We start from the raw sequence: 24,159 nt of genomic DNA, 5'->3' as shown, positions 1-24,159 counted from the left end.
CGGGGTCTTGTAATGGTTGAGTGAGTGTTCCCTTTTGATAACTCTCTCTTCTCAGCCTTGATAAATCATATCACCAGAGTTGGGGCTGAGGAGCCTTCCCTTCACGGCTATAAACCTGGCTATTGTGTTTGAGTATTTGGTAGGAAGCTCATTATCTTGGCTATTGTAAATGCAGTGAGTCATGTTCCATATTCATTAAACACAGATATTTCCCTCTTCATTACACCAGGCCTGAAAGAGTTCCAGCACTAAGAGGGACTTGGAGCCCTTTCTAACAGAGGAGCCACCTTCCCAATCTGTCTCATGAATGTACCTTTCTTTGAAAGGATCCCACTATGAATTCCACTCATAGCTTAGTTTATTCAGTACTTTTTTTCTGAACTCCATAGCTAAATTCGATGCTCATTACAGGAGGGAAGGCCTGAGATCTTTTAAGTATTCTGCCCTCTTGCTGCTTGCTAATCTACTACCCTGCAAATTTAGAGGTAACTACATGAAGGAGAATGGCAGCCTAAGTACCAGTAATGGAGTTCTGTGAATATTTTGCCTCTTCAGCTGTACATTGATCCTTCTTCCTTGTTACTTTGAGATATTGTAATTAGTAAAACAAAGCAGAGAGAATCAGCAGATAGTTGCAGAGCTGAGTTCTTTCTAACCAAAGTTTGAACTTTGTATCCATGGGTCAATGTGCATGACTGGCTCCTACCCGCCCTCAGATGGTTACACTTCTTTTAAATGGTTTTGCAAGCACAAGACAAGCCACAGCACCTACTGTGTGGATCAAGTAACCTGCCTTTAAATTAATTTTATATATCCATATAATTTCAATAAAATTTCCCTTCCTATTACTTAGACTGTTGTGAGAGTTCTAGAAGATCCAAATGATCTACGTCATGATATAGAGAGGAGGAGAAAAGAGAGGCTGCAGAATGAAGATGAGAGATTGTTTCACATAGACAGTGTAATTCAAAGGTAATCTACCTTTAGTGAATACATCTGTATGCCTGAGTCTGTAGAGTCATCAGAAATTTTTGCATCTGTTTTTAAGGTTGGTCCTTGAATTTTGAGTCTCAAAATCAAATTCAGTTGAAATCCACTGTAAACACACCTAGACTTATTCTGTAGTACAAAGAACAGCCTTGAAAGAGAGAACAGTTAACTTTTAATAAAGATGAACTGCAATGTGAAAATCAAAATTAAGTTTTAAGTGTCAAATGTTCCCACTGGCCAGGCTGTGGGAAGGAGGAAGGAATTCAATTCAAATAGATTTTTTTTAACCATTTAAAAATTCCTCTTTGTTGTAAAATTCTCTTGGAATTCTCTGGTTCACTGACAGCAGTGGTCGCACAGAACAGTTCTTTCCAGAATACTATTTGTGATGTCCCCATCTGGAATACCTTCAGTGAAGCCGGAAGTTCCAAGAATATTTTAGAGAGAGCTTTTTGAAAAGAGTTAGTTACTGCACTGAGTGCCTCCCATTGCTTGATTAGTGGGGACATTCAGCACAGAAATGTCTGCTTAACTCAATTTTACTACTTCACTTGTTAACCTTAAAAGATTAATCTGAATATATAGAGATTACTTCTTTGTACAGAAAAGAATAATTGTGGAGGAAACTGCCAAATTGTAATGAAAAAGGCTTGATTTGATGATACCTCATAACATGCCAGTTCATAGTTATTTTAAATACAAAGTCTGTTACATAGTAAGTTGCAATACCTGCTGATTAGAAAACTAATTTGTGGCTTGGACTGGGTGCAGACTTCAGAAGGGGAGAAGGAACTAATTTCCTTTCTTTTGCCAGTTTGTAACATCCTCATCATGTGTTTTTGTTTTGTTTTTTGTTTTTTGTTTTGTTTTTTTTAATTGAAGAGAACTTTCATGGAAGATCATACTGAATATATTATGTAACTGACTAGCTTGACTCACTGCTATTCAAGTCTCATCCAGTATATCTCAATGGGTGTGCTTGGAATTCATTTTATAACTATATATTTTCAAACAATAGAGATTTACCTTTAAATGCTTTTAGGCCATACTATAAATTCTTATGTAAAAGTAGGTGCTAAGCAACTTGAATAGCCAAATGGAAATGGTCAGTTGTATAGTCCCAAAGCTAAATCTTGACTTGTATTGGCTGCAACTTTTTATGGTAAATCTTTTCTTAGGTACATGTTGACACTACTGTATTTGTGGTATACTAAATGAGAGAGGGAGGGGGGAAGAGGGAGGTATGGCCTGTTCAGGAAGGAGACCAAAGGGTATAATATCAGTAAGCATTCTTTTGTGTACTGCATAATGTCTGTTTTAATTTAGAACTTTAAAAATTACAAATTTTGTATGGTTTTATTTAGAGGACTTTTTAGTGGTGCTTACACTAATGAGCTATTTTCTTTCTATCAGGAGAGACTATAAAAGGCATTTTTAAAGCAGCATTCCAGGCTTTGAGTTTGAAACTGCTAACCATAAACCCCAGTCTTATGTTTCAGGCAGTTATTTTTCAGCTTTATATTTAAACTGTATATAAGACACCAATGTACAATTGTGAAATCTGCAAAAGTTGAAGGAAAAAAATATAATTTTGTGCAGGACGTGGAGAAGAAATGTAGTTTCTTCTTGCGCTTTGCACCTTTGCTGCTTTTGGTGGCATGTAACACCAAGGATTCTTCATCATTCATGCAGAGTTTCTTCATATCCTGCACTTTAATAGGTAAATTAGTTTTTTAGCCTAGAAGGGATAATTTAATTGTCTAATCTGACATGCATAAGATTGGTTACAACCAGAATTTTAAAATTCCACCTTCAAAATTTGTTCTTGTCTCTTCTTAATCCAGGGTGCTAAGAGTATGTTGTATTCAGTGTTCTCAACCAGGGGCACGGGACCCACTGGAGGGCCACAAGCAGGTTTCGGGGGTCTGCCAAAATAAACCAGAGAGCAGGGCCGGTGTTAGACTCACTGGGGCCTGGGGCTGAAGCCTGAGCCCCGCTGCTCTGGGCTGAAGCTGAAGCTTGAGCAACTTAGCTTTGCGGGCCCCCTGTGGCATGGGGCCCCAGGAAGTTGCTCTGCTCGTTACCCCCTAATGCCCACCATGGCTTTTAATCTACTGGATATGCAGAAAAAGAGTTGTTGTGGAACAGGTGGTCTGTGGAGTTTTTATAGCTTGTTGGGGGTGGGGAAGGGGCTCAGAAAGAAAAAGGTTGAGAAACCCTGGTATTCAGTATTTGAGTACATAACTTTCAATGGGACTTGCATTCTTAAATCACTTACCTACACTACAGCTTATGTCAGCAGAACTTACGTCGCTCAGGGATGAGAGACATAAGTTACATTGACATAAGCGCTGGTGTGGACAGCACTGTGTTGGCGGAGAGTTTTTCCCACTGCCACAGCTTCTGCAGCTCATGAAGGTGGTTTTATTATGCCAACAGGAGAGCTCTCTCCTGTCGGCATAGAGCATCTTCACCAGATGTGCTGCAGCAGCACAGCTGCATCAGTGCTGCTGTAGTGTGTGGACATGCCCTTACATGCTTTTGAAAATCCTGTTGGTACATATAGACGCTGGATGTCACACTGTGCACTGAATGTGGTATGAGGAATAGAGCTTGTGATCTTTAGCTCCAAAAGTGCAGACTTCTTCCATTTGAACTAATAGAACTCTCCATTTTATAAGAACACTAAAACATAGAGCTATGTTGGACGGCCACACTAGGCTGAGACAAGTTCAAGCTGTAAAATAATTAAAAGTAGGTCTAACATATTCCAGCCAGCAGAGGGCAGGGTTGGCCAAGCACATGCATCACTGAATCATTTATACAAAGATGTTCAGTTGCAGAATGAGGATTTAAAGAAGGCACAGAGAATCACTAGCTTGTCTGTTTGTTAATCTGTGTACCAGTATGCCATGATGATTTCATTTAACTTTGGTTTCGACAGTGAAAATGGACCACTAGTAATTTGTCAATTAATGTGCCAGTTTAAGTATTAAAAAAATGTTATACATAATTTAAACTTTTCAAAGAGCTTAGTTTTGAAATATTGCTGGCTTAGTTTTCATTCCTTTTTTATTTTCTGTATCCAATCAGGAATGAGCACAACGGTAGCTTTTCAAAATTACAGATCTCTCAAATTGATGGATTCCAAAAACCTATAAGATTCCTAAAACCACCTTTCAGGAAATTTATTAGGAAACCTCCCATGGTAAGTTGAAGTGAAATAGATTCCTTTTCTTGTCTTCCTTTTTTATTTCCTTTATACTTCATATTTAAAATTTTGCTGTGTTGGCTGGGCTGATGTGAATTTTAAGTCTCTTGATCCCTTGTCTTGTTAAGTTTCAAAAGATGATTTGTTACATCATAAGATTTATTTGTTAAATTACATCTAAATAGTATTAAAGTTTTCTGGTCCTGGGTAAACTCCGCTGCATCTGAACTTTTTGAAATGTTACAACTGTTACATAGTATACAAAAGGGTATTGGCTTGCATGAATCACGACATTCTGATTTAAAATCTTGATTCTTTTGCTTCTTATGTGCCTATGTATCACTCCTAAACTTATACTGGCTTTTTATTTCTTTGGCATAGACATGGTTATTAGGAATCAGAACTCTGTGTGATTTAGAGTTGGAAGTATTTACAGCGGAGTCAGAACATTTTCAGGATAGTCAGGAAATGGGGAGATCAGTTTCTAACACAGGATAATCAGCGTAGGTCAGTGCAATTCTGGGTGATGAATGACTTTGCAATTTTAATAGATCATGGGGAACTATTAAATTAAAACTTGGATTGACTGCAGCCTGTATTCAAGAAATTTGGTGATGCACTACATTTTTCCCTTACTTCATAAAATATTCCCACCTAAAGCACAGATCAAAGCTTTTATTACTGAATGACTCATCTGAAGTACAATATAATAGTTTTGGATGAAGAACACAGGGACCGCTAGCAAGCCCACACACTCCAGTGGCTGACCAAAGGACAAAGTGCACATCTTGCTTAAATGAAGTACCCTCCTCTGCAGAGAGATTATCTTTTAGTTACCAGAAAGATTTTAGGAAATGCATAAGAAAAAAAATTCCAGGAATAGAAATAATTGGACATACTTAACATTCATGTAGTTAAAAAGCTCATGTTACTCTAGATTTTTAATTCACCAAATTTAGATGGGGCCTTTACTGACACCTCCATAATGAGTCTTTTTTTTAAATAAAATTTGTATATTAAACTGGGCAAATTATTACTATGGGACCAGTGCTGACGTGCAATAATTAGAAATAAATGCATGTTCCCTCTGGACAATTTCTCTACAAATAAATTTAGTCTGTTTTCAAGTGTTTACTAAGGACTGGTCTACACTGGGAACTTGCATCGGTATAGCAATGTCTCTCAGGGGTGTGAAAAATCCACACCCCTCAGTTACCCCCTCTGATCGCATTAGGTATACAGAAGAATTCTTCTGTCCATCTAGCTACCTCCTCCTGAGGGAGGTGGATTAACTAAACCAATGGGAGAACTTCTCCCATCAGCGTATGTAGTGTCTACATTGAAGCACCACAGTGATGCAGCTGCAGCTGTTGAACTATAACTGTTTGGGTATTGAAATACCTTCAGATAAATAAGTGACTGTAAGTTAACAGAGTTGGATAAGCAAAGGCATTCGGAGAAACTTTTTTGTTGAAATAAGTACAATGTAAACTAGAACTAAAACCTCAACTTCCTGAGTTTTCAAGGGACTGTTTTGGTGCATGCAGAATAAATAAAAGAAACTAGATAGGAGACATCAAATTTGTGGTCTTCCTTAGTCAATGTCTTGACACATCTAGTCAATATTTTAATGTCAAACTTCCATGGGTTCATCAAACTTTTCCTTAGTCTACCAGAAGTTTGTTTTTATTATCCACAATTAGTTTCACCAACCACTGAAATGCAGTTGCTTTGGGGATGTAATATGGCAATTCTCTAACCGCTCCGAAAATGCTACAGAACAGTTTAGGATAGGACATGAATAATACTTCATTCAGAACTAAAATTAAAATTATGCATTTGAAACCGTGAGAGCCCGGCTTAGCAGTTAACAGACTTAATGCAAATCAAAAGGGAGTTGGTTCAAAGTTGGAACTGAGTTAATGCATTGTGTCTACCGAGGGTGCAGTGAAAACTTTAGCCTGATGTTTAACAGGAAACTGCAAATAAGAGTTCTTGGACAGCAGAAAAAGCCTTTGCCTTGACACTTACAAGTTTCAGCAATGATGAGTTGCTGAGTAAGAAGCAACGGCAGCTATGAAAGAACAATGCAGGGCATCCCGAAGGGGAGAGAGCCAGCCATGTGCTAGCCAGTTTGAAGGTGGCCAGTGTGTCCCTCAGCCAGCGCTGCTTCCAGCAGCTCCCATTGGCCTGGAGCAGCGAACCGCGGCTACTGGGAGCTGCGATCGGTTGAACCTGTGGACGCAGCAGGTAAACAAACCAGCCCGGCCTTCCAGGGGCTTTTCCAGCACAAACGGCGGAACAAGTTTGGGAACCACTGATCTAGAAGATGTCAGCAAAAATTAGAATGAGTTAGTGCTAGCCAAATGTTTTAAGAGATTAAAAGGGCTTTTAGGGACACCACTAGAGCATTTTTTAACCAATCTTTATTAGTCAGAGCTCCCAGTTGTGACAGACTGGCAGATGAGCATCCCTTTTTGCCCTTGTCTTGCCCTGACACACTTGTGCTTCCTTTCTTCATCCATCTTCTCTCTTCGGTATTGTTTTTTTGCCTTTTAAAAAATGTTTCTGTTCATTTTGCTCCCTCTTACTATTTCCCCACTCACTGTATGCTGCTAAGATAGCCATTCCTGGGGTGTATTGTTGTGGCTGGGTGGCAGATATTCTTGTAGCTGAGCCAAGTGCCATGGGAGAAGAACTTCGCCTGATAGGCTGTAGCTTAAGCCTGATCTCTGTACAAGTGAGCATCTATCACAGAATTATAGGCTGTTGCAGGAGCAGAGATATAAGATTGTTTTCAGGGAGCCACCTGTAGCTTTAGCTTAAGAGTAATTTTGCAGTGTGCTTTAAGGCAGATCCAGAGCCATATAGCTTTCTCAGCATCTACTGCTTTTGGCCTTGATCCCCCTAGAGTAGTCTGGCATCTCTTGGGTTGGAAAGTACTGCAGTAGAGTAGAGTGAAAGCAGCTATTTAAAGAACTGAATGAAAATAAAGATCCCAAAATGGCTCTAATATTAAACTCCTTTTCAAAAAGATCTGCCTTTAAGAAAAACCTGAGAAGTTTACACAAACAAAGTGAGACAATGTTATACAAGTTATTGACAAAAAGCAAGTAGGGAAATAAAGTACATTAAATATGAATACACAAATCATCCAGTTTGCATAATATACATTCTGTGCTCTTAAGGGAATTTGTAAAACTCATGAATGACATATTTTTGAAATGTCATGAAAACTGGGTATGTACCAGATCATTAGAAAAAGCAAAGGTAGTACTGGTCTTCAAAATGAAGAGTGATCCTAGCAATTAATTTACTATGAATTCTATCTCTAGTAAAAATGTATAGAAGAAATGTTAAGAGAAATCACTAAGTGTCAAGAGAAGAACAAAATCATGGGAAGTAAGCAGCATAAAAATCTATCCTCTAAAAATAATTTGACAGATATTCTTCATTGCTAATTTATCAAGTCACTCAAAAAGTAGGGAAAGGGAATTCAGAAGATTAACATTTGGTTCTTAGTAAAGCATTAGTATCCCACAGAATCCTGCTACCAAAACAAATTCATGTGGCCTTGGATTTGAATACTGTTGCATGGATTCAAAACTGGAGGCAGGACCATTTAAAAAAAAAAAAAAAGACTTCAATAGCAGTGTGTCAGGTTTGAAGAAGATAGTTTGTGGAATCCCACAGATGTTGATGTTGGGTCCACTCTAACCAAATATCTTGATAAAAGATCTAGAACTGGGCGAATGTTAATGACACTAATAAAAAGTTGTGCTTGGTGGATGGGCAGTTGCAAATAGCCACAAGGGAAGAAGAGATAATAGGTAATAATTTGATAATGAAGTGACTTAGAGAGATTAAAAAGATAAAAAATATTTCAATGAGATTCAGCTTGGAAAAATGCATGTAGATATACAGATATGGGAGGGAGAAACCTGAAATGTTGAGTTAGGGGTTTGTGAAAAGTAAATTAAACATGATATTCTATTGCACTATGGGAGCAAAATAGTCCAGTATCTTTGTGCTATATAACTAGAGATCATGTTATGGAATAATAAGTAATTAACAAAGGTCAGAGGGGAAGGGTATTTGTGTAGGGGGCAGTGACTGTATTTTACTCCAGCTCTGCCCACAGTCATAAAATGGCTTATAGCCTGAATTTAATCTAGAAACGTAAAAGATGCTAAAAATATTTTAAAACAAACTAATCCTAAAATTGTGTCAAGTGTCCCATGTAATAAGAAACTAAACCTTTAAAATAAATCCCAAACTGCAACAGATAAATTACATCCACATTAATCTTTTTATTTGGCTCAATTTTGGTGCAGATTAAGGAATTCATCCTGGGTTCTGTGGAAGAACTGTAACAGTTTAGCGTAATATCAGCAAAATCATAAAATTTAGGGGAACAAGTGGAATGAACGTCTGGCTAGCCTTTCTGTTTGGGGTGTTCAGCATGCAATCATAAGATGTATGCTTTTTAAATGACAAAACGCAACCTTAACCACTCCCCTTTTAAGTGTAATTGTTTTTGTTGACATGTAACTATACAGCAAGAAGATTGTACCAGAGGGGCAGGTTTCCAAGGGCAAGCATGACTGTAGGCAAGGCTCTACAAATAGCATTTTTAAAAGAATATTTAAATCAGGACAGAAATAAGTCCTTGAAGTTATTTAAAATGATATTTTAAATTAGAATGGACATCCAGTTTTTATGATTTTGTGTGGATATTTCTACTTAACTTTTGTGTATTCAGTATTTAAAATACTTTATGGTTAAATCATGCTTGTCTGGCTCTTTGATTAAATGGTTGGTTCAGGTGCATCATATGCAGGCATGAAAGAAGCAACTGATATTTGAAAGATTTAAATCTGAGTGGCAGGTCATACCAGATATTCAGATCCTGCTTGACATGAAACCTGAGAATATGTTGTGCTTTATATATAAAAAATAAAATGATTGTCCTTGATATAACTGAAATACTACTAGAAAGTTGATGTAAGCTCAATTTTGTTGTCAGTTTGATTATTGCTGTTAAATGGAAAACGTCTGGTAGTTTGGGGCCAAAATTTAACATAGTTGCCATACTAGATCAGATATATGGACCATTTAGTCCGGTATCGTGTCTCCTGACAGTAGCCCCACACTGTAGTTTCAGAGGAAGTTGCAAGAAACCTTCAGATGCAAGGTAACCTTTCCTCCATGAAGGTTTCATACTAATACCCAATAGTTACAGGTTGGTTTAAGCCATGAAACATGATGTTTTATCTCCCTTCCAATAATCTTTTTGTTAGCATTAACTATTATAACTCTAGATATTCTAGTTATCCATGTAAATACAAAGATTCAAAGAGAGCCTGGACAAGTCTTGGTTTCAGTGAGTTCCGCGCTCTAATTACATATTTTGTTTAAATAAATAAATAAATAAATTAAAAGCTGACACCTTTTGATTTCATTAAATGCCCCTGTATTCTTGTATTATGAGACAGACAGGAAGACCAGAAACTCCTGATGTACCTTCTCTATGCCACTCATTATTTTTATATATTATTATCATGTTGCCTTTTATTAATCTCCTTTCTAAGTAAACAGTCCCATCCTCTTCAGTCTCTCTTCATAAGAGTTTTTTCCATGCCCTCAATCATTTTTGTCCTCTTCTGAACCCCTTCTAATTCTGTAATAATATCCTTTGAGATGGGGTAACTAGTGAACACAATATTGCAGATGTTGTACCATTATAATATTTTTCATAATATTCCCTATCCCATTCCTTATGCATCATTGTTTGCTCAATATGCAGCTGCAGAGGTCTTTACAGTGATGTCCAGGTCCCTTCCCTGAGTTTGCACAGTTAATTTAGAAACCTATCGGGTGTAGTAGTAGCTTAAATTTGCCTCTACAGTGTGCATTTCTTCGAATTTACCATGACTGAACTTCATCTGCTCATTCACTTGTCTTGGGTTCGCAAAAAGAAAAGGAGTACTTGTGGCACCTTAGAGACTAACAAATTTATTTGAGCATAAGCTTTCGTGAGCTACAGCTCACTTCATCAGATGCATTCGATGAAGTGAGCTGTAGCTCACGAAAGCTTATGCTCAAATAAATTTGTTAGTCTCTAAGGTGCCACAAGTACTCCTTTTCTTTTTGTGAATACAGACTAACACGGCTGCTACTCTGAAACTTGTCTTGGGTTAACTCTCTGAATTCTTGTCTAGAATTGATCGATATAAATAACTTAGCCACCTGCAAAGCTTGTCACATCACTGCTCACCTTTCTTTCTAGATTATAATAAATATATTAAACAACACCAGATTTAATAAGTACCTTCAGGCACTCCACTCTTTACCTTTTGCCATGATATAAACTGACCACTTATTCTTACTGTGTTTCCTGCCTCTTAGCCAGTTTTTGTTCTCTGACAATACTTTGCCTTTCATTCCATAACTATCTAGTTTCTGTAGCCTCTTGTGGGAGATCTTGTAAAGACCCTTTGAAAGACTACATTTTCAACTGATTCTCTTAGTCACCTCTTTATTTCTGTTTAAAACAAACTAAATTAATAAAACACTTTCATGATTATCTTTAAATTCAAATAAACTTCACCGAATTTAAAACATTTCTGCAATATTTGCAACCTAAAAAGTAACTAGTGCATGAGACCCAAACATAGAAACTGTCAGTTTTTGTTTTTATTATTCAAGTTGAGTGAAGAGTAAAAATCTAGCCTAAATGAAGAGAATAAATTCAGATTATTTTTTCTGTTCTTAATAATGTAAGATATCGCTTAACGCAAGCAGACTCTTTAAATTATTAAATACTAATTCTTTAAAAATGATTTTCAGCTATCTTTTTCAACTAATTTTGTTCTATTTCCGTTCATTGTAATTAAGTAGCAGTAAGAAACAACTGGTTGCATAATCTGTTAATAAATTGACATCTAGACACATGGATGAAATCCCAGACACAGTGCTTTTAACTGCAAATGTATCATTATTGGACTATAACACATTCTGGAATGTATAGATCAGCGGCTTTCAACCTTTCCAGACTACTGTACCCCTTTTAGGAGTCTGATTTGTCTTGGGTACTCCAAGTTTCATCCTCACTTAAAAACTACTTGCTTACAAAATCAGAAATAAACATACAAAAGTGTCAAGGTAATAGTTATGGGGGATTCGATCATTAGAAACATAGATAGCTGGGTTTGTGATGATCGGGAGAACCGCATGGTGACTTGTCTCCCTGGTGCGAAGGTTGTGGATCTCTCTCGACATCTAGATTAGATTACTGTATAGAGCTGGGGAGGAGCCAGTGGTTGTGGTACATGTATGTACCAATGACATAGGGAAGGATAGGAGAGAGGTCCTGGAGGCCACATTTAGGCTGCTAGGTAAGAGATTGAAGTCCAGGACCTCCATGGTGGCATTCTCTGAAATGCTTCCAGTTCCACGCACAGGGCCAGTTAGGCAGAACTGCAGGGTCTCAGTGCATGCATGAGACAATGGCGTAGTGAGGAGGGGTTTAGATGTATTGGGAACAGGGGAAACTTTTGGGAAGGGGGGAGCCTATGCAGGAAGGATGAGCTCTACCTAAACCAAAATGGAGCCAGATTGCTTGCATTTTTTTTTTTAAAAACTGCTCTATGACCTTTTTAATTTTAAGGGCTGGGGGAAAGCTAACAGGTGCAGAGGAGCACGTAGTTTGGAAAGACTCATCCTTTAGGGGAGGATCTGTTAATGAAGATTTTCTATGCCCTAGTAAGGAGGAGAGAATGGAAGATGATAAAATATGGGTAGGATCTGGTGAGAAACAGACAAATGAAAGTCTCATTCAATTACATCATGTAATGGGAGACAAAGTGCTAAAAAGTGACAAGTTTTTGAAGTGTTTATATACAAATGCTAGAAGTCTAAATAATAAGATGGATGAACTAGAGTGTCTTCTATCAGTATCCTTATTTAATACAATAAGCATCACAGAAATGTGGTGGAATGAGGATAATCAATGGGACACAGTAATATCAGGGTACAAAATATATTGGAAGGACAGAACAGGTTATGCTGGTGGGGGATTGGCACTATATGTGAAAGAAAGCATAGAATCAAATGAAGTAAAAATCTTAAATGAACCAAATTGTACCATAGAATTTCTGGCTAGTAATTCCTGCTCTAATAATAAGAATATGGCAGTAGGGATATATTCCTGACCACCTGACCAGGATGGTCAATAGTGATTGTGAATGCTCAGGGAGATTAGAGAGGCTATAAAAACAAAAACACTCAATAATAATTGGGGATTTCAACTATCCCCATATTGACTGGGTACATGTCACCTCAGGACAGGATGCAGAGAAAGTTTCTTGACACCTTAAATGATTGCTTCTTAGAGCAGCTAGTTCTGGAATCCACAAGAGGAGAAGCAATTCTTGATTTAGTCCTACTTGGAGTACAGGACCTGTCACTACTATGGTCGCTATTACCAAGCAGTCCAGCTATATTCACCTTTTGGACCAGATCCTCTGCTCTACTTAGGACTAAATCAAGGGAAACCCCACAGCAGCCCAATACTCTAGCATTTAATTTCAGAAAGGGGGACTACACAAAAATGAGGAAGTTAGTTAAAAAGAAATTAAAAGGTACAGTGCCAAAAGTGAAATCCCTGTAAGCTTCATGGAAACTTTTTAAAGACTCCATAATAGAGGCACAACTTAAATGTATACCCAAATTAAAAAACATAGTAATAGAACCAAAAAAATGCTACCGTGGCTAAACAAAGTAAAAGCAGCAGTGAGAGACAAAAAAGGCATCCTTTAAAAAGTGGAAGTTAAATCCTAGTGAGGAAAATAGAAAGGAGCATAAACTCTAGCAAATTAAGTGTAAAAATATTTGTATTTTCAGAAAGCCTTTGACAAGGTCTGTCACCAAAGGCTCTTAAGCAAAGTAAGCTGTCATGGAATAAGAGGGAAGGTCCTCTCATGGATTGGTAACTGGTTAAAAGAAAAGAAACAAAGCGTAGGAATAAATGGCCAGTTTTCAGAATGGAGAGAGGTAAATAGTGGTGTCCTGGGACCAGACCTATTCAACATATTCATAAATGATCTGGGAAAAGGGGTAAACAGTGAAGTGGCAAAATTTGCAGATGTTACAAAACTACTCAAGATAGTGACGTCTCAAGTAGACTGCAAAGAGCTACAAAGGGATCTCTCAAAACTGGGTGACTGGGCAACAAAATGGCAGAAGAAATACAGTGTTGATAAATCACAGGTTTCAGAGTAGCAGCCGTGTTAGTCTGTATTCGCAAAAAGAAAAGGAGTACTTGTGGCACCTTAGAGACTAACAAATTTATTAGAGCATAAGCTTTCGTGAGCTACAGCTCACTTCATCGGATGCATTTGGTGGAAAAAACAGAGGAGAGATTTATATACACACACACACAGAGAACATGAAACAATGGGTTTATCATACACACTGTAAGGAGAGTGATCACTTAAGATAAGCCATCACCAACAGCAGGGGGGGGAAGGAGGAAAACCTTTCATGGTGACAAGCAGGTAGGCTAATTCCAGCAGTTAACAAGAATATCAGAGGAACAGTGGGGGGTGGGGTGGGAGGGAGAAATACCATGGGGAAATAGTTTTACTTTGTGTAATGACTCATCCATTCCCAGTCTCTATTCAAGCCTAAGTTAATTGTATCCAGTTTGCAAATTAATTCCAATTCAGCAGTCTCTCGTTGGAGTCTGTTTTTGAAGCTTTTTTGTTGAAGTATAGCCACTCTTAGGTCTGTGATCGAGTGACCAGAGAGATTGAAGTGTTCTCCAACTGGTTTTGAATGTTATAATTCTTGACGTCTGATTTGTGTCCATTCATTCTTTTACGTAGAGACTGTCCAGTTTGGCCAATGTACATGGCAGAGGGGCATTGCTGGCACATGATGGCATATATCACATTGGTAGATGCGCAGGTGAACGAGCCTCTGATAGTGTGGCTGATGTGATTAGGCCCTATGGTGGTATCCCCTGAATAGATATGTGGACAGAGTTGGCAACGGGCTTTGTTGCAAGGATAGGTTCCTGGGTTAGTGGTTCTGTTGTGTGGTGTGTGGTTGCTGGTGAGTATTTGCTTCAGATTGGGGGGCTGTCTGTAAGCAAGGACTGGTCTGTCTCCCAAGATCTGAGAGAGCGATGGCTCGTCCTTCAGGATAGGTTGTAGATCCTTGATGATGCGTTGGAGGGGTTTTAGTTGGGGGCTGAAGGTGACAGAGACAAACACCTACAAGATCTCTATCATGCATTCCTACAACTACAGTACCCACCTGCTGAAGTGAAGAAACAGATTGACAGAGCCAGAAGAGTACCCAGAAGTCACCTACTACAGGACAGGCCCAACAAAGAAAACAACAGAACGCCACTAGCCATCACCTTCAGCCCCCAACTAAAACCCCTCCAACGCATCATCAAGGATCTACAACCTATCCTGAAGGACGAGCCATCGCTCTCTCAGATCTTGGGAGACAGACCAGTCCTTGCTTACAGACAGCCCCCCAATCTGAAGCAAATACTCACCAGCAACCACACACCACACAACAGAACCACTAACCCAGGAACCTATCCTTGCAACAAAGCCCGTTGCCAACTCTGTGCACATATCTATTCAGGGGATACCATCATAGGGCCTAATCACATCAGCCACACTATCAGAGGCTCGTTCACCTGCGCATCTACCAATGTGATATATGCCATCATGTGCCAGCAATGCCCCTCTGCCATGTACATTGGCCAAACTGGACAGTCTCTACGTAAAGAATGAATGGACACAAATCAGACGTCAAGAATTATAACATTCAAAAACCAGTCAGAGAACACTTCAATCTCTCTGGTCACTCGATCACAGACCTAAGAGTGGCTATACTTCAACAAAAAAGCTTCAAAAACAGACTCCAACGAGAGACTGCTGAATTGGAATTAATTTGCAAACTGGATACAATTAACTTAGGCTTGAATAGAGACTGGGAATGGATGAGTCATTACACAAAGTAAAACTATTTCCCCATGGTATTTCTCCCTCCCACCCCACCCCCCACTGTTCCTCTGATATTCTTGTTAACTGCTGGAATTAGCCTACCTGCTTGTCACCATGAAAGGTTTTCCTCCTTCCCCCCCTGCTGTTGGTGATGGCTTATCTTAAGTGATCACTCTCCTTACAGTGTGTATGATAAACCCATTGTTTCATGTTCTCTGTGTGTGTGTATATAAATCTCTCCTCTGTTTTTTCCACCAAATGCATCCGATGAAGTGAGCTGTAGCTCACGAAAGCTTATGCTCTAATAAATTTGTTAGTCTCTAAGGTGCCACAAGTACTCCTTTTCTTTTAGTGTTGATAAATGCAAAGTAATGCTCATTGGAAAACCTAATCCCAACTATACTTCAAGGAAGAGGTTTCTTTGGAGTCGTCATGGATAGTTCTCTGAAAACATCCACTCAATGTGCAGTGGCAGTCAAAAAAGCAAATAATGTTGGGAATCCTTAGGAAAAGAATAGATAATAAGACAGAAAATATCATATTGCCTCTATATAAATCCATGGTACACCCACATCTTGAATACCACACGTAGATGTGGTTGCCCCATCTCAAAAAAGATATACTGGAATTGGAAAAGGTTCAGAAAAGGGCAACAAAAATTATTAGGGGTATGGAACGGCTGCCATATGAGGAGAGATTAATAAGACTGGGACTTTGCATCTTGGAAAAGATTCGACCGGGGTGGGGGGTGGGGTGGGATATGATAGAGGTCTATAAAATCATGACTGGTGTGGAGAAAGTAAATAAGGAAGTGTTATTTACTCCTTCTCATTACACAAGAATGGGAGGTCACCAAATGAAATTAATAGGCAGCAGATTTAAAACAAACAAAAGGAGGTATTTTTCCGCACAGTCAACTTGTGTAAATCCTTGCCAGAGAATGTTGTGAAGGCCAAGACTGTAACAGGGTTCAAAAAAGAACTAGATAAGTTCATGAGGATAGATCCATCAGTGGCTATTAGCCAGGATGGGCAGGGATGGTTTTCCTAGCTTCTGTTTGCCAGAAGCTGGAAGAGGGTGACAAGGGAGGATCACTTGATGATTCCCTGTTCTGTTCATTCCCTCTGGGGCACTTGGCATTAGCCACTGTCGGAAGACAGGATACTGGGCTAGATGGACCTTAGGTCTGACCCAGTTTGGCCATTCTTAAATCACAGCACAGTATTACTGAAAAATTGCTTGCTTTTTCATTTTTACCATATAATTATAAAATAAATCTATTGGCATATAAATATTGTATTTATATTTCAGTGTGCAGTATAAAGAAGTCATTGTCTTTATGAAATTTTAGTTTGTACTGACTTTGCTTGTGCTTTTTATCTAACCGGTTGTAAAACTAGGCAAATATATAGATATGTTGATGTATTCCTAGGAAGACCTCTGCATGCTTCCAGATGTACCCGTACCCCTGGTTGAGAACCACTGGTATAGATACTTCTCTTTCATGAGTTTTCTTTAGACCACTATAACTGTTTCAAAGATCAAAAAATGGTTTGTTTGAAGAAAACAGTAGTCCCAACAAATTCAAAACTTTTAGAAATATTAATGATTTATCATTAAAAGAAGCATTAAAAATTATGGTGAATTTTCAATTGTTAAAAGAAGTTAGCATCATTTAAGCTCTGCCTTCATGAAACAATTTCTATAACACTTTTTTATATTTGTATTTATATTTTACATGCATCTGGAAGATAGATTTATATATGAAAATAACATAATACATGTTCTATATGTTTAAAAAATGCATGAGCTCCTGGCAGCTGTGCTGGAAACTATGGGAAAAGGGTCACAATGCACAGGTAAAGCAGCGGTGGGAGGGAGTGTTGGGTGTGGAGGCACTGCACTGTTTTACATAACCAAGGCTGCTTAATGCATACATATTCAACAGTTGTAGTGACAAATACTTCCAACACCACTTGGTTGTGTTACTTGCTTCTGAAATAGTGCATGTCTCTAGGGTAGATGAGCCTCTTTTATATTGATAGGTGCCACAATCAAGAAAGGGTGAAGAGTAGTCATCCTTATGGACAAATCTAATGCAGTTCTTAAGGTGGGGTTCAGTGCATGGGTATTACAGTAATGAGCATGCTAGAAATGCTTCTCTAATGTTGTTAAGTCTGACTGGTAATGACTCTGAAAAAAAATAATAGTCCCATTTGCCAGCCAGGGATCACCAAAGATCTGGTTGCGTCACTCCTGTTCCTCCCTCCCCCTGTGCCTCCCCCCCCATGTCCCCCTCAAAGAGGGTTAATATAGGAGGCTGCTATGCTGGCTCTGTGCCATCTGATGGCTCTCTGCCCCATGTTCAAAGGGGCCATATTCTGGAGTGGTGCCCTATGTCTTTTCAGCTGTGGGAACTGAAATAAGTCTCTGCAACTTGGACTCCAGTTCAATAGGCAATGCACTGCTGCAATTTCACTGACTTAATCCATCAGTTATAATCTTAGGCTGAAAAAGTACAGTACCAATTAGCTTCATCTAAAAATTGTCCATGTTTCTTTGGAATGATAGTTTATCAATGTTAAAAACAATCTGTGCCATTTTTCTAGAATTCTTATTATACTGCAAAAACAAATGACATCTTTACTCACAGACCATTTGGAGGACACCTGGAAAATACAAGACCCTTCAGAAGACCCTTTAAGGTATTGTTTGACTCTTGCCAAGTGTATGTGTTGCATAAGGTTTCAGGTTCAGGCTGTGGTGTTGTGATTTAGGCATGTTGCCCTAAATAGACATGTTAGTGGTGAGATTTTCAAAAATGGTCAGCATTGGCTGAACTTTGTTCCCATTGAAATAATGGGGGGTTACCTTGACTTCAGTAGGAGGGGAGTTATGTCAGAACTGAATGTTTGAAAATTCCACTCCTTTCCCTCCCCAAATCCTCCTGTAACAGCTGGAGTGCTATCATATTTTGGAAGACTAAGCCCTGGTATACACTGGGGGGAGGGAGGGTGGGGATCGATCTAAGTTACGCAACTTCAGCTACATGAATAATGTAGCTGAAGTTGACATACTTAGATCGACATACCTTGGTGTCTTCATCACAGTGAGTTTGCTGCTGCTGCTCCCCCGTCGACTCCACCTGCGCCTCTTGCGGCAGTGGAGTACAGGAGTTGACAGGAGAGCGCTCGGGGGCTGATTTATCATGTCTAGACTAGACGCAATAAATCGACCCCCGCTGGATTGATCGATCTGGTGGGTTGTGTAGACGTACCGGAAGTTACTAGAATTTGGACTGTCCCAGGTAGGTAAGAGAGCTGACTTTTTTTCAGGGTGTAATTTTAAATAACATTATTAAGGGAGAGGGCAAACAGAAAGGCAAAAGAGTAAGGTTGAAAGGAGAGTAGGGCAAGGAAGGAGAGAGTGGCAAGATCCTGGAGCTAGTGTTGGACAATAGAAGAGGAAAAATAACCTTAAAAAGCAAAAGTTAGAATCAAAATTGCAGGAAAAAATGGGAGGTTACTAAAACATCTGACCAATAAATAGACTTGAAAAGACATTAGGGTTTTTATCAGTAAATGTTAGTAAACATTGATTTTACCATACGCACACAAACCAACACAAATATTTCTATCCATAAGAATAGACATTCACAGATAGGCAAAGTAAGAGAAATGCTGCTTCAGAACTTGATTTAAGGATATTTACTTTGTATTTTTTGACATGTGATGTTGACAATTTGTTTCAACAGTTATAAAGCTTTAACTTTTTGAATCACCATCTACTGTCAATAAATAACGATTGCCTGACCTTCTCCATAACTTCCCACAACTGTGAAAATTTAAATAGATAATTTAAAAAAAAAAGCTTAAATAAACATTGCTATCAGTCAAAATTTATTAAAAACACAAACAGAAATCAAATTCTGTCAAATCTGCCTATTAGAAAACACCTTACATGAATATATTCACTCCTAATTTCATTATTGTTTGGATACTGTTCCACTCAAATTTTTTTGAAATTAAGCCTGGTGGAAAGTTGTAGCTGTCATAACGCTACATGAGAAATTTAGAGTATTTTCCAAGTTTAAGAAAAAAATCACCCTTTTTAGTTGCACTTCTACTGCATTCTGTTTGCATTTTTCATGTAAAATTGCTTTAAATCTATATAATGAATCCCAAACAGTAATCTTATGTTTTATATTTTTCTCATTCTATCTGATAAGTATTGCTTTTAGGTTTTGTTTACAGGAACCCTAAGATGTAAGAGAGTCAGCAAAATCACCTGATTCTGGGGTATTGCAAAGGCTTCCCAATGTGTCCTGACTGTAAAAGGCACCCTGGGGTCAAAGTCAATTAAATGTAAAACAAAGATTACTTGTATCTCTTCCTTCCTGTTGCGAGTGGTATTCTGTGCATGGGCCCAATTAGGTCCATTCATAATAGGAAAACGCTGATCAAATCTGGGTCAACCTCTTCTAGTTTAAAGTGGCCTTGGTAAAAGGCAATTAGGTCACTGACTCATGGTCCAGAATATCCCTTTTCTCCATGAGCCACGTGAATGGTGGAGGTGTGATCACTGTTAATCCAACTCTTCCACAAAACACATTTCAGATAAGCCACTGAAAAAAGCTTGATATTTACAAGGTCACTGCGAGGATTTAAAAAAAACAACACTTGTGTAAAGTAGGTAGGCATCATCATCATTTTACACATAGGGAAATTGAGGCAGAATTATTATGACAAGTATATACAGGTAGTTGGCATCAAAGCCTACATTCAAATTTCAGACTTTCTTATTCTCAACTATACTTAAAACAATGGAACCATTAGATAGAACTGACTTTCAGGCTCTCCCATCCTGGCTAGTGGTGTCTTTCTCTGTAGCCTATTACTAAATGCACTTAGCCAACAAGTCCCACCAGATTAAAAGAAAAACAAACTTTCCTCAAGATAAAGTTCATAGTGTTATAAAATTAGCCTTTCTTAGGTATTACCTTAGTTAACAGTTAAAAAAGTAGTCTTACACTAAAATCACATTACATAGAGTATTATTTTGGGATCCTTTGGTGTACACATTACCATAATGGCACCTGTGTCAGCACCTTCTGTCTATTACCAGCACAGGGAAAGTAGATGGTTCTATTACATCAGGGTTGATCCCTGCCTGCCGTATGAAACCCTTTGATCTTTTGGCACCTGATGTAACTTAAAGCAGCCTGAAGTCTGTCTTAATTCATGTCAATTTGGAATTCTGCGTAGGATTGGGGGAACATAAAGGTGAGCTTTAAGCCACTGTTGAATTCATGCATGCAACTTGTGCTGCGCACCCCTGTGCTGCAGTCAATAATATCTTCCCTTGTGCTTCAGTATCACATTGGATAAACAGCATATGCAGCAGCACTAAGTTTTGCATGTGTGAAAAGCAATAGATTATGGTTGGTATGGGAAAAAGGATATTGATTTATTGACCTAAAATTTCATCAACTTATTTTTTGCATTGAATTTTCTCTTGTCTTGCATATATTATTTTTTTTATGTTGTTGAAGGTGGATTTCATTCAATATACCTGAGATGGTAGTTTGACTGCTTTCTAATGTTAATATATCTTGATCAACCAAAAGACTTAGGCGAATCTTTTTCCTTGTGTATGAAACAAGTTCTGTTGAGTCTAAGCAGAAATGTTTTTTCAAAATACTTTATGAAAAAAGTAACAAACTCTAGAGGAGTAGTTTTTTTTATAAGGGATACCCAAAGATTTTAGGTTTAAAAAGCTCTTCCTTTGACTTAGTGATTCACAATGCACCCAAAGGATGAGGGCAATCAGTAAATCCACCTGGTATGTTTATCATTTTAAATAAAATCATTATCCTGGAATTCCAATGATTTAATTAACTATTCATGTTCTACAGTCATGGTTGTATGGTGGGATAGCATAGATGTTAATATTATTTGGTATATAGTCTTTTTTTTTTAAAAATAAATTTTGAAAAGCAATGTTACTTCATTTTTGAAGTGATAGTTTCAGAAACAAACGATATTAGCAATCTTTGTAAAATAGTTTTACATTGATTATTAAATGAAATTTAGAACTTTAGATTGTTTCGTGTTTCAAACTGAAACATCTTAAGATTTTCCAAATAACTTGGAGCAGTGGAGTAATTTTGTAGCAGAATCTGTTTAAATTGCATAAATTTGTCTTTGAGGAGTGTTAGTAATTTGGAATAAGCTACACTTTGGTTTTGTGGAATTTGATACTGAACATAGCGGTAGGTAGGACCAAAACACATTACTATCTACCTTTGGTATTTCTAATGTGTCTACCATCACAGTGCCTCATTGCCAAATACATAATTAAACTTCTGGTTAGGTTTATCTACAATTGACACTACTCTTCATCAGTGTTGTCTTTTTGTTTTTTTTTCTCCGTTTTTGTGTGTCAAATGATTGCCTTAGTTCAAACATAGAACCTATGACAGCAGCAGCCCCACTCCCATTCCTTCCTCTTACTCTCTCTATCCATTATTTGCTTATTTCCATAGAGAGAGACATGCAGGGGGATAGCCTTGGAATCATCTTCCTAACCACTCCTGCTAGAATGAAGACCAGAAGGTGTGGAAGGAGAGGGAAGCCTCAGTAGCTTTCTCCCAAGCTGGAAACAGTAGTGATGGCTGTGGGAAAGCCTTGGGGCCTCCTCTCATGGTAGGAGGCAGATGCCTCCTGATTGAAGAACTCCCCTGCTCAATGCAAGATGCCTGCCAATTGGGGCATAGACTGCCCATGCACATAGTTTAGGGGGAATCCTGGTTTTTACCTTACCAAGGTTCACGGGTTTAATTTAGAATTTTAAAAACATTTGTTTCCCATATTATGGCAATATATTTGCATAAAGGATGGTGTTGTATTGTATCCTGAGAACAGTCAGGTTTGGACTTACTCTGATCTCCTGTGAGAAGTTGAGCATTTGGCAGCTATCTGCCAAGAATCCTGTGCCTCCAACACCAATAAGCTTCACTGACGTGTTCATCTTTCCTGATAAATGCAGCTTTCTCAGTATATCATGGATGAATACAGGGTCTTTGAAATAGAAAGACTTCTAGGAGTTTGTATAAATGAGCTTCTCTCTTGTGCAAGCCTTTTTTAGCTGCACATTGCAAGTTTACTGAAAAACTGGTACAAAATATATTGTGTATGTGAAGCATGTGATTTTTTTTTTCAACTCTGTCAGATTGCTACCAAATGTTACCAGAACACTCAAAAGCACTTTTCAGTGAGGACTATTTTCATGACAGATTTCAGCTTTCTTCTAGCAATTAAAGTTGTTCATGAAAGGTTACAAGACTTTTACTTGGGGAAGGTTTCTGCTCTTCCTCTTGCATTCTCTTGTATTCAAAAGTAGACTTAACAATTTTTTCTTAAAACTCCTTTAAAAAAAAAATCACCTTCTGGCAAGACCAAGTTTGCAAATTTCAAACAAAATATTCAAAAACAATCTTAGAAACTATAATAAATGAGGTTGGAATTTTTTTATATTAATATTCTTATACTGCACCCTTTCGTGTGGCATCTGAGTGCCTGAGAATGGAAAACTTAACACAAACTTAATTATCGTGGACACTGCTGCTCCTGCTACATATGTTGTCTGTCCGCTCCAGTATTTATAGTGCCATTGACTTTCTATTTCTGTTTCTCTGTGGCCTTCACCCTCGGTTCTACTTCAAATGAGTTTACAGTAGCCCAATATAGAGGTGAAGGAAGAATAGCTCTGTGGCTAGGATGTTCTTCCTATGGTTTTAAAGACTGAAGTGATTCCAGGTAATGCTATCTAATTCGATATCTTACATTCAACATATGCACCAGAGACCGCTCGCTCTTGGATGTAATCCTGGTTCCTTTGAAGTCAGTGGGTTAATAAGGCCAGGATTTTACTCACTCATTAGAACAGCTGCTTATATAGAGAGATACTCTCACACACCCCAAAAAGGGGCTTGTATCTCCCCTTCCACCTCATTTATTGCCCACATTATACAACCTCTTCAGTGCTCATAATTTTGGTATCAAAACCTGTTCTATGAAAACTTGAGCTACTTTGGACCATTGGCCAATATGTGGCCACACTGCAGTTCTGTGTTATGAACAGTGAGTACAGGTCTGAGAAGTATTAAATAGGAGGCAAAGAAGAGGAATATGCATTTATAAATGAATAATACTTCAGTACTGTAAGTTTGTGTGTACAGTTATGTAATTGTAACTTTAAAATAGTTGAATACAATAAAATACAAAAGACCTTTTTGACCAGAGTTCTGAAATTCGATCATTTTGTCCATTTTTTCTTTTTTTCCCCTCTACAGAACAACTTTACAGATGGTCGATTGCAACACAGTTATAAATCAGGCTTAGTACAGAAGGGTTTATATATTCAGGCTAAGTACCAGCGGCTACGTACTGCTGGTGTAAGGGGATTTACCACTTATAAATTCAGGGAAGGATTTTTGAGGAAAGAAAAGGTGAGTTGGATTAAAATTAATTTTCCCTAAACTTTTTTCATATATACTCATGTGAGTATCCAAATGATCAGGTTCTATTTCAGAATCCACTTGGAGTTGTTTGTCTTGTATGGATATTCTTTGGAGTACTAAATTGATATTCTTCCCCTCCTCTCCCCACTCCTGGAAACTTGGTAACTGAGGCAGGTTTACACTATGGGGGTAAGTTGACCTAAGTTATGCAACTCCAGCTACGTGAATAACGTAGCTGATGTTGACATCTCTTAGGTGGACTTATTGCGGTGTCTACACCACGCTGGGTCGACAGGAGGAACCCTCCTGTCGACTTACCTTACGCTTCTCATTCCAGTGGAGTACTGGAGTTGATGGGAAAGCGATCTTCGATCGATTTTTAGCGGGTCTTCACTAGACCTGCTAAATCG

The 24,159-nt window shown here is 38.2% G+C and overlaps 1 protein-coding gene across 10 annotated transcripts in view; it reads left to right on the top strand.

Moving 5' to 3' along the window:
- Positions 1-24,159, top strand: part of BCLAF3 (BCLAF1 and THRAP3 family member 3) — a 64,834-nt gene that overhangs the window by 29,155 nt on the left and 11,520 nt on the right. For 2 of the 10 annotated variants that reach the window (XM_038404189.2, XM_043504648.1), the window contains 4 exons: positions 854-972; positions 4,084-4,198; positions 17,838-17,933; positions 23,582-23,737. In XM_038404189.2, coding sequence (XP_038260117.1) covers positions 854-972; positions 4,084-4,198; positions 17,838-17,933; positions 23,582-23,737 — 486 coding nt within the window. The other 8 variants (XM_043504675.1, XM_043504671.1, XM_038404215.2 and 5 more) reach the window with 8 other exon arrangements.

This window comes from Dermochelys coriacea, chromosome 1, assembly GCF_009764565.3.
Source record: "Dermochelys coriacea isolate rDerCor1 chromosome 1, rDerCor1.pri.v4, whole genome shotgun sequence".
Lineage (NCBI taxonomy): Eukaryota > Metazoa > Chordata > Testudines > Dermochelyidae > Dermochelys > Dermochelys coriacea.
The sequence above is the reverse complement of the archived record's forward strand: the minus strand, read 5'-3'. Positions and strand labels throughout refer to the sequence as shown.